The sequence below is a fragment of the Diachasma alloeum genome, unplaced genomic scaffold, assembly GCF_001412515.2.
Source record: "Diachasma alloeum isolate Michigan unplaced genomic scaffold, Dall2.0 Dall_scaffold_00185, whole genome shotgun sequence".
Taxonomy (NCBI): domain Eukaryota; kingdom Metazoa; phylum Arthropoda; class Insecta; order Hymenoptera; family Braconidae; genus Diachasma; species Diachasma alloeum.
The window spans coordinates 2,004,310-2,015,656 of record NW_021680351.1 but is presented as its reverse complement, the minus strand read 5'-3'; the positions used below and the strand labels follow the sequence as shown (position 1 = coordinate 2,015,656).

The 11,347-nt window shown below is 37.4% G+C and overlaps 3 protein-coding genes across 3 annotated transcripts; 1 reads left to right on the top strand and 2 right to left on the bottom strand.

Annotated features, from left to right (window-relative positions):
• Positions 1-477: 477 nt before the first annotated feature.
• Positions 478-1,514, bottom strand: LOC107048018 (larval cuticle protein 65Ag1-like). The gene is made up of 2 exons (XM_029126759.1): positions 1,506-1,514; positions 478-792 (listed from the first exon to the last, which is right to left on the bottom strand). Exons 1-2 carry the CDS (start codon positions 1,512-1,514, stop codon positions 478-480), a joined length of 324 nt encoding a protein of 107 aa, XP_028982592.1.
• A 3,013-nt stretch (positions 1,515-4,527) lies between these two features.
• LOC107048053 (flexible cuticle protein 12-like) lies at positions 4,528-5,726 on the bottom strand. The gene is made up of 2 exons (XM_015271013.1): positions 5,718-5,726; positions 4,528-4,863 (listed from the first exon to the last, which is right to left on the bottom strand). The coding sequence occupies exons 1-2, from the start codon at positions 5,724-5,726 to the stop codon at positions 4,528-4,530; spliced, it is 345 nt and encodes a 114-aa protein (XP_015126499.1).
• Positions 5,727-9,704: 3,978 nt separating this feature from the next.
• LOC107048062 (larval cuticle protein 65Ag1-like) lies at positions 9,705-10,670 on the top strand. The gene is made up of 2 exons (XM_015271021.1): positions 9,705-9,713; positions 10,335-10,670. Exons 1-2 carry the CDS (start codon positions 9,705-9,707, stop codon positions 10,668-10,670), a joined length of 345 nt encoding a protein of 114 aa, XP_015126507.1.
• Positions 10,671-11,347: the final 677 nt, after the last annotated feature.

Sequence of the window (11,347 nt, the reverse complement as noted above, 5' to 3'; positions counted from 1 at the left end):
CATTTCTCGACCCGCTCTTTCATTTGAGCCCAAAAAAACATTCATATCTTGTCTGACATCGCTGCCACAAACTCGGCTCTACAACTCGGGCTTTCAATTGAAGGCCCGAGTTTGTAGCAGAGATGTCAGACAAATAAAAATTTGGTATATCTATACATGAGGGGCTAATTGATCGGATCTCCCGGTGACCGTTTTACTAGTTTGAAGCTGAATTTCAAACATGTAATTACGAAAATTTTGCTACCTCCCTTAGATTCAAACTCAACTGGGAGATAAGTCTCTTCACACCGTTTTAGCACTTCGCTACTGATTTGATTAATTCACACTCTTTTAGTCCCACCGGAAATTCCACAGAAGTCTTCTCGTGGAATACGACCATGAGGGATTGATGAACTCAAATAAGGCTCACAAATAAAAAAAATCGGTTACTTTATTAGAAACTTATCAATAGTCAAACATGAAGATCCTAATTTGGAATTATACGGGGAGATGAGCTCCACGTGGTTGGAAACCGTTCTCGTCGGCGGTGTACTCGACGGTGTACACTTGGCCGTCATCACCGGCGAAGCTGTAGCTGCCCTGGACCGAGATGACGTCGGCGGGTTTGCCTTCCTCGTCAATACCCGGACTGAACCGGGCCTGCTCCTGCTTGGTGCTGCCGTCGGAGAGTTCGAAGCCGTATTGGTAGCCCAGGGGCAGACCGATGTTGTCATGGAGACTCTCCCGGATTGCGTAAACATTGCTCTGGGGGGCAGCTGAGGCGACGGCCACGAGGGCGACGAATGCGATGATCTGTGGAAATTAATGTTGAGTCAATCATTGTGAACTGGGGGATTAAAGGATTATTCCATAGGTTCACTGGACGATTGAATTCGATTTTTCTCTCTAAATTCCAATTCTATTTGAATTTCTTGAGGTTCGCCTTGGCTCATTCGGACACGCGCTCGGGAATTCAGTGACTGGAAGAGAAACAGCGGTTGCAAGACGGGGCAGGATGAGATAAGATAGGAAGTTTATTGTTTAGGAATTTAAACAAAATTTTTACAGAGCAGACAGACATGTTTAGAGCGAATAAGCAGAGAAATACTATCAGAGCAGTGAGCGAATTGTGAATTGTGAGTAGTAGTAGGAACATTACACGAATATTTGTGATCAAGAAATAAATGTTGCAAATACCAGGTATGATAAATGAAAAAGACAATGACTAGTGTCATAAGGGAAAGGGAGATTAGCTGAGCTCCGAGCAAAGAATTTAGGCCCAGCGTTTCTTCATCAAGTCACCAGTGTCTCAGTTGGCTCTTAAAGGACAGAGAATTTATGAATAAAATTCCTTATTAATAATTAATTCTCTATTATTTTTTCGAGTTAATGAACAATTCTTTCTCGAATGATTTTTGCACTTCACTAATTATGAATTCACAATTGCGGAAGTATTGTTGCAATTTTAGTCTATTGTTTGATAACTGCGGTAATTTTTTTTAGTTTAATTATTGAAATGCACACACCATCTTCATGTTGATTCCTTGGGAATTAGTCGACTGACTGTTGAATCGAGGAGAACTGATGGTGAATTAGGATTTCTACGGAGTTTATATACTTTCAAAAAATGATTATATCATTTCCCCACCCGATGTTTTTGGATGATTATCATTTTTCATCATTTCCTTACGTTCTACCAAATTTCTACGGGTGGGCATTCAATATTGCGTAATGTGATAGCATCTATTTTTCAGTCTGGAGACTGGCGAGTGCTCTCTCGTTCTTTCTTCTCGGCGTTCAAAAATTTTCGAGAGTGACGAAAATTTTGGGTTAAATAACACTGAAGAGCGAATAATTTTTCCACGCAAGCATTCATTTGCAGAGTGAACAAGTTTCATTCAATATATGGAGGAAAAATTTGGGTGAAAATTATTCTATTGTTTTGTAGAATTGTATCGGGAGTCATCTTCGGACTAGTTCCATCCCGAAATTAAGTAAATCGCAGTAATAATCAATGTTTGGTAAAAATTTAATGTGAATTTGGCAAGAATTAATATTAATAAAACATGATGTGTGAAGCACAAATTTTATTCTCCACTTGGAGAAATTTTGAAAAATTTTAGCTGAATTTTTCGGTTCACATTCTATGAATGTTTATCAAATGACAGGTCTAGAGAAATTTCAAGGAAATGTATTAAAAAAAATTCCCAGTTGAATAAAAAAATAATTGAAAACTCAATTTCAGCTCAATTATTTCAGAAGAAAAATAGAAATTTGGAAAATTAGATGAGTATATGCAATTAATTTATAGTTAATTGGATACATTCATTACTGTTCTTTTATTTATCATTGAAAAACCAAATTTTCGTTAATTGTAGATTATGCGTAATTTCGTATAGAATATTCCCATTCTAAAAACATTTAAGGTTGATCGAATAATAGCCCGAGGATAATATAGAAATTGAAAATTGAAGTAGGTTGGGAATTTCTCGTCCTGCGGCTAAAAAATTTGGATTCTAATTATCCCCTCTCCCCCCGCTGAAATCGAACTTAATGTCGCTCTCCTAACAATTACTACGAAAGTGGACATTAAATTTCAACCTCGTAAATATGGAAATGGAGATGTGATGTAATCGTAGAAATGGAGAAAAGATGACTCGATATACTTTTATAAAACGGTGGGATAATTACTGAAAAGTTTCATAAGTCCTCATGGTTTGGTGGAAACCATATCGTTCTCTAAGAAGGATGAAGATTAGAATCTCCCGAAAATAATAAGTAGTAACTGAGTGCTTTTAAATTCAAATTTTCCCAGTGATGATTACAATGAGGCCTTGAAATTGAGAAAACAGGTCAAATTCTGAGATTATTACATAGCCAGTAGGAGAGCTGCTGACGGTTTTGCTTACGGTATTTGGAACATGGATGAGAAAAATGTCAGAGACCTATCTTTATATTTTAAAAACCAAAAGATGTTGGAATTCATGCCTGAATACAAAAATTAATTTCTTAGTTTAGTTAAACATTTTCTCTTTTCCACCCAAACACTCAGGGTGACATTTATGGCTTTTCTTAGAAAATAGAGACGTGTAGAAAAACAGTCCTCATGGTGAGTCACAAAGGAGAGGCTGAAGAAAATTGAAACAAGGGCCTTTTGTCAAATGGGTCCAGAGAGTGAAAACTCTCATGACTTTTAGTTAGTCGTCCTAGAGACTTCGTTGGAGAAAGATATACCTTCTGCGTGCGATCATTAAAGAGTTTTACTTTGAAGAATAAAACTAATGTGTTTTTATTGAGTATTCCTACACATAATCCAATAAAAGACTTCTGGCAGTTTCGATTTCGTGAAAAGCATGAGGTCAATTTTCGATTAACTCCTCAAGTACTTCGTCCATGCCATATAGACCCTTTCCGTGATTAATAAAAATTCATTGTCTTTCGTACTACACTGAGAGAAAGACAAACACGTTGTCAAACAAGTCTTGTTTGGGCCAACAAAATTGCTAGTTGAAAATTGCCAAAATAGAATTTTTTTGGTTCGAATTTGCAAGCCTCAAACACGAATAATTGCTCTGCTTTCGACAGCAACGAAATATTTGGCTCAAGAGGCGGATAATTCACACCAGACGGTGCCTTTGCAGGATGAAAATATCTCATACAGAGGAAAATTTATCAACAAATATGTTATCCCTAACTTACAAAATTGCTATCATATCATTATTATTGTTTCATTTAAAGGTTCAGTCGTTGTCTGTGATTATTAGACAGCCGAAACGAAGAACTACTGTCCCTTGTTTCGCATAAAACAAAGATTTTTCGGGAGTAAAATACGTATGGGAGTATCGAACAACGAAGGAGTAGTGCTAGAAATGACATTTCTTGCGTGTACAGAGAATGCAATTTTTTTTCAACTACTAAATCTATTTTTTGTTAGAAATAATTAAACTTCAAGTTGAGAACAATATCTTTATATTCGACGAGAACTAATACAGTAAATATTTCAATCTATGCGCATCCGTGTCCTTGGCAGGAATGTCCCTCATCCCTCCGGCTATCACTTTGTAGCCTCTCCCCAGGTCAGTTCGTCGCCTCGGAGGGGCGGGGGTAGGTCCCACATAGCTCACTACATAGTGTCGCCTCGTGACGTCGGTGTCGTCGCTAGGCAACCAGTGGTTCCTTCCACCGATGTTGTTACGATTTTCCACATTTTGTGACAAAAATTTTTCATTCCGGCGCACTCTCTGCATGTCCGGCACAAAAAACCCCTTTTTTGATCATTTTCAAAAAACTATTTTCTCGGCACAAGTAAGACTTACTTAAGAACTTTGTCGTTTTTCTCTCAGTGTATTGTAGATATCGAAATTCCAAAAATTTCCCCATGAAATAGATAAAATTATCAACACAATGCGACTCGATTTTTTTTTCAATTCATTTTCCGGAATAAAATGCGGAATTTCATCGACAAATAATGAAAATAATGCTGACAATTTTGGTAAAATGGCTAATTTATTAAAATTTAAAAACAATCCGCTTTGATCACAAGCTAATTTAGGCGACAGGGGCAACGGGAAGATGAGCACCCTCTGGGTGGAATCCGCTCTGGTCAGCGGTGTAGGTGACGGTGTAGGTCTGTCCGTCGTCTCCGACGAAGCTGAATTGGCCCTTGACGACGATCGCCTGGACGGGCTTGCCCTCCTCGTCGGTGGCGCTCTCGAACTGGGCCTGCTCCTGTCTGCTGCTGCCGTCAGACAGCTCATACTCGTAGCCGTATCCCTCCGGGAGGCCGATGTTGTTGTGTTCGGTCTGCTTCACGACAACGACCTCCTGTTGCTGGCGTTGGGGGGCAGCGGCTGCGATGGCCACGAGGGCGGCGAGGACAATGATCTGCACAAATGAGCATTTCAATCAATTCCAAGTGAATTGTAATCAAACTTTCCACTGCAAAAATTAAATACCCATTAAATGTTCATTTTAAAAAGAGATTGATTCATTCATTGCATTAATTAACTGGATAATTAACGGATTGAACAACTCATTCATGCCCTCATCAATTCATCAATTGTACCGAGAATTGATTGAAAGATCAATTGATTAATTGGTGTTTAATTAACTTTTAGTCACAAATTAATTCACAGAATTTGACATTTTATTAATCCAGTGATCGATCGATGATTCTCAATAATTATTTTTAAAAAACTCTCACTTCCTCAGCCACACTGAGAAAAATGTTCAGTAAAAATTACGGAACTCACAATTCGCTCACCGATTACGAAATCGACTCAGAAAATTTAAGTGACGGTATCGTAATTTTTCACAGGAGATTCAGATAAAAATTGCGGAACGCTTTAGAAAAATTACGCGACAGTTCCCTAAAATTTCCTACAACGACATTTCGCTCCGGAATTACGGGAAAGATACGTAATTTTTATTGAATATTTCTCTCCGTGCATTATCGGCCATAACAGCAATTTTAAATGAAATTGAAAAAAGACAGAATCGAGAGAAAAAATATATTCTTCCACTATTTGCCAACGTATCGACCACACAGTGTTCTTCATCAGTGCGTTCATTTATTCTGTTCATCAACCCATTAGTTATTAAAGAAATCTCAAAATTGAAAAAAAAACAACGGTAAACAGACACCTGTTGGGGCCCTTCATAGCTGTCACCAACAAGTTACGAATGAAAAGACACTAATAATTACTGCTCTAGTGTATTAATTATTTGGGAGCACACACCATCTTCATGTTGATTTTTTAATTTTTTGTGAGACTGTTGAGTCGAGAGGAACTGGTGTCGACTGATCATCCTCGTCCAGCTTATATACTGCGAAAAATCGATTATTCCCCACTCGTGTTTTGTCATGTTTTCAGCCATGAGCCCCTGATAATCAGAAATTTCTACGGAAAAATTATCATCCATTTCGACATCCTGTCCCCTACCTCTTCGCGCCGCCTACGGAAATGAAAGGACCGCGCTCGGGCTCATCTTCTCAATGTTAAGATGTTCGTTAGGGCCATCACGGGGCCAGCACGTGATTTGAATTATTTTGGAGGTTCAAGTGTTTCTATTAAATGTCAAGTGAATCGAGTATTACTGCTCAAATATCACTGTAATGTGAATATTAATGGTATCCTAGTTATTTGGATGAAACGATTGATTATTTATTCATTTATTGATTTGACCTGACTTGACTTTGATTCTTCTGTGATTCAATCAGTACACTGAGAGAAAAACGGCAGTTCTCAAACAAGTCTTACTTGTGCCAAGAAAATAGTTTTTTGAAAATTATCTAAAAAGGAGTTTTTGTGCCAAACATGCAGAGGGTGCGGCGGAATGAAAAATTTTTGCCGCAAAAATAGATTTAGTAGTTCAAAAAAATTGCACTACTCCGTTATTCGATACTCCCATACGTATTTTGCTCCCGAAAAATCTTTGTTTTATGCGAAACAAGGGATAGTAGTTTTTCGTTTCGGCTGTCTAATAATCACAGACAACAAATGAACCCTTGAATGAAACAGTAATAATGATATGATAGCAATCTTGGAACTTAGGGATAAAATATTTGTTGATAAATTTTCCTCTGTATGAGATATTTTCATCCTGAAAAGGCACAGTCTGGTGTGAATTATCCGCCTCTGGAGCCAAATATTTCGTTGCTGTCGAAAGCAGAACAATTATTAATGTTTGAGACTTTCAAAATCGAACCGAACAAATTCTTTTTTGGCAATTTTCAACTGGCGATTTTGTTGGCCCAAACAAGATTTGTTTGACAACGTGTTTGTTTTTCTCTCAGTGTAGATCGATTTAATCTACACACTGAAAAAAAAATTTATTCCTTCCAAGAAAATGTTATTGGTGATATCTTTTTCATACTCTTAGTAGAAGAAAATATCTCTTTTGGGACGTATTTCTCCAGGCCAGTCATTTCCAGGTTCTCCGAAATCAGTTCCAAGCGTGAGAATTATGTCGATCTATAAGAATATTCTTCTACATATGACCTCGAAGAAACTCCAATAATAATTATTAACATTTGGAATTATTCCATTTTCTTTACCTGAGAAAATCGCCAATTTGTAAAATCCGGAAGATATCGGAGAACATTTTGTCAAGGTCATATGTAGCATAATAATCAGATTGCTCAATATCACTGTAATTTTTGAGGATAGACTTGGACTCTCTGAAAATGACTGTCCTGGAAAAATTCGTTCTGAAAAAATATTATCTTCTGACGAGAATATCAATCCTTGGCTGGAATAATTTTTTCTCTCAGTGCAAAGGAGTGTACTTGTAAATTAAAACTGTCGTCAGGAGCAGCTCTCACTGTGAATGACATTACACTGAGAGTAAAAATTCGCTCTCTTGAAGAGTACATTGACGAGGAAAGAATATTTTTGAAAGAAAACAAATTGTCCCCTCGAAGTTATTTAGTTTTGCCAATGACGGACCTTTCGGCGGAATTCATTTCTTCTCTCAGTGTTGACGGGAATTTTCATTGCAGACGAAATTAAAAATTCATGAAACGTTGATCATGCCGGAAATTACTCTTGGCTTCATATGACAGCTATTTTTGCAGATAAATTCTAAATGTACTTCTGAATGCTCACTTTGCCCACAATTTTTTCATATCGTATATCATTTACCGTATTATACTATATCGTTCATTGAATTATATCTCTTCTTTGATCAATCGTTTTAGATTTCTCATGAAAATTCTTGGATAAATTGAATGAAAGAATGATGCTGTCATCGTGAAATTTGATTTTTTTTTCATTTTCTTCTTTTTTTGCTGCAAAAATACTGAGCAATTTTCAAACGAAGATGTCGATGAGGGCTTTTCGCACAATAGTAGAGGCTTACCATCACTGGATTCGCGATTCCGCGAACAACTCCATTATCAACTGCCATGAATTACAGAGTGATTCCTGAATTACCGATTTTGCATTCAATTTTCAAAAAATTGAAATTAAAACTCCCACAGAATATGAGCATATATTGCTCATTATTATTACACGACACTCGAGGACATGCATTTTTCTCGAATAAAATCAGTAGCGAAATGGTAAAACGGTACAAGTCAATTTTGACTATTGACCAGTTTTCAATAAATATCTCGGAATCTAAGGGAGATAGCAAAAGTTTTGTTATAACCTTTTTTGTAGAGCCGATTGAAAGCTACAACAAATGTAATTACGAGAATTTCGCCATCTCCCTTAGAATCCCAAATATTTCCCAAAAACTCAACTGGGAGATAAGTAGACTTAAACCGTTTTACCACTTCGCTACTAAATTCCGTTCAATTATTCATAAATATCTATCAGTAGGTGATGTCACACCTTCCACGTATTACGTTATCCCAATTTCACAATTTCCCTCAATTTCCTCATTTTGCATCAGCGTTATTATTCAATAAGTCACCTTTGAGAACAATCGCCAAGTTTTTTCTCCCACCAAAATGTCAACAATTTTCGAAACCGAAATGACGCGTTTGAATAATTTATCGAGAGCCTTGAACGTCTAACATCCGAAGATGCCACCGTCATAAATACATCGACCTTCCACGTGGACTTAAATTTCCAGAAATGCACATTCCGAAGGTGTTAACGATATTTTCCCAAAAATTGGGATTTGAAAGAATTCGGTATTCTTGTTTGTTCAATAGCTCTTGCACCCAGAAAGATGACTGATTTGAATCACATAAAAATCTTTATTTGCATATTTTTAATCAAATAAACAATTCAGTAGCGAAGTGGTAAAACGGTTCAAGTCGACTATCTCCCAGTTGAGTTTTTGAGGAATATTCCCGAATCTAACGGAGATAACGAAATTTTCGTAATCACATTTGTTGTAGCTCTCAATCCGTTCTACAAAAAACGTTATAACAAAAATTTTGCTATCTCCCTTAGATTTCGAGATATTTATTGAAAACTGGTCAATAGTCAAAATTGACTTTTGTACCGTTTTACCACTTCGCTACTGAATTTATTCATTTCAAATGAAGAGTTTTCTCATTTTGAGAAAATCATGTTTTCATGTATTTTGAGAAAGAAATTCGAAACAATTGATGTTTTCGGCACTCGCCCGCCTATTTGGCTCCAAGAAATGTTTGTTTGATGCAAACAGAAAATAAAATACAAGATCCAAATGGATATATTTTTGCTTCGAGAGATCTGCATGAATAATTCAACAGTGGCTATTTGTTTGTCCTTTCGCCTATTCAATCCCCAAATACAAGAAATGAATTTTTAATATAATAACAATGACGATGTGAAAGCAATCCTGCAACTTCGAACGAAATATTTATCATTGAGTTTCACTTTATGAAAGATATTCTCATCCTGAAATGGCACGTACTCCTCGCGAATGATCAGCCTCTTGAGACAAATTTCTTGTTGTTGAAAGCGGTGGCAAAGTATCTACATGTTCATGCTGCGTCCTCCAAATCTCGAGTGAAACATGAAGAGCGTATTCCCAAAATTTTCTGCATCAGATCGGATTTTTTGATGACATAGTGGGAGGAGACGGGCGGCGTTTCGACACGTCTGAAAATTTCGGCAGAATGCTCTCGGGAAGATGAGAGGACGAACGATTAAATAATGGGGGTACGAGTGGGGAACCCGATTGAATCGATTTTTCGGGAGTATATAAGGTCCAGCCTATGCCATCGGAAGACATCAGTTCCTCTCTCGACTCAAGTCAGTCACATAAATCCAACAAAAGTCAACATGAAGATGGTGTGTGTTTCGGGATTTTTATTATTGATTTCAGTAGAACAGTGATAAATCGAGTTCTGAGGATTCATTATCAATTTTCGTTATTTAATTATCTGGGTGATGAGTGGTACAAGGCAAAAATAGTAGAGAATTTGTTTTTCATCGGGAATTTTATCAGTTACAAAAGAAATTGATCCTATTCGTCTCTACAATCACTCGTTAGGGAGATATTTCTGTAATTAATAAATCAAGTGAATTATCGATTGTTTTTCAGTTGGTGGTTCGAAAAAAATGTCAAAGGATATCTTTGCTGGAAATTTTTTCAGCTATAAAACATATTTATTGACATTTTTTCTGAACACCCTAATCCCTTTAACATTTGCGAAATTATCACACAAATCGAGTGAATTATAATTCCTTGCTTTATTATTGCAAATATTTCGATACTGAGTGATTTTATTCGAAAATATTGTGGAAAGTTTTTGAAATTTTGTGTTAAAACCAATAGTTCTCGAGATGTTCTCCAAATGATCAAACATAATTCAACTGACGCAACTCGTTCCCCTCCCCTATAACTTGATTTATCACCCAGTGAATTAATCGGTCCCTGGTGTCTCATAGTTATTTTTTTCCTTCACCCAGATCATTGTCCTCGCCGCCCTCGTGGCCATCGCATCCGCTGCCCCCCAACGCCAGCAACAGGAGGTCGTCGTCGTGAAGCAAACCGAGCACAACAACATCGGCCTCCCGGAGGGATACGGCTACGAGTACGAGCTGTCTGACGGCAGCAGCAGACAGGAGCAGGCCCAGTTCGAGAGCGCCACCGACGAGGAGGGCAAGCCCGTCCAGGCCATCGTCGTCAGGGGTCAATTCAGCTTTGTCGGTGACGACGGACAGACCTACACCGTCACCTACACCGCTGACAAGGACGGATTCCACCCAGAGGGTGCTCATCTTCCCGTTGCCCCTGTCGCCTAAATTAGCTTGTGACGAAAACGGATTGTTTTTAAATTATAATAAATTAGGTGTTTTACCATAATTATGAGCATTATTTTCATTACTTGTCGATGAAATTCCGGATTTTTTCACTATATTACTGTCAATTGGTGACCATACGAGGGAATCGCCGCAAAAATGGGGAGAAGATTCGAAAAACTAGTCGGAAATTGCTTTTGTCTTCATATTTTCATAGCTATTTTTGCTAATAAATTAGCAATGTGCTTCCGAATGGCCACTTTACGCATCATTTGCGTATCTTTTATCGTATATCATTGAACGTTCTATATTATTTTATTGAATTCAGTAGCGAAGCGGTAAACCGGGTTAAGTCGATTTTGACTATTGGCCAGTTTTTGACGAATATCTCGGAATCTAAAAGAGATGGAAAAATTTTTGTCAGGAACTTTTTATAGCCCTTAATTGGCTCTACAAAAAAGGTTATGAGAAAAATTTTGCTATCTCTCTTAGGTTCTGAGATATTCATCAAAAACTGATCAAAAGTCAAAATCGACTTAACCCGGTTTACCGCTTCACTACTGAATTGAATTTCATCTCTTCTTTAAGCTAGGAGTTAAGTTTAAGTTAGGAGTGTTAACACTCCGTTGGTCGCGCTGAGCGCCGCGCCGCTCTTTTTCATTTAATGAATTTTGAATTTC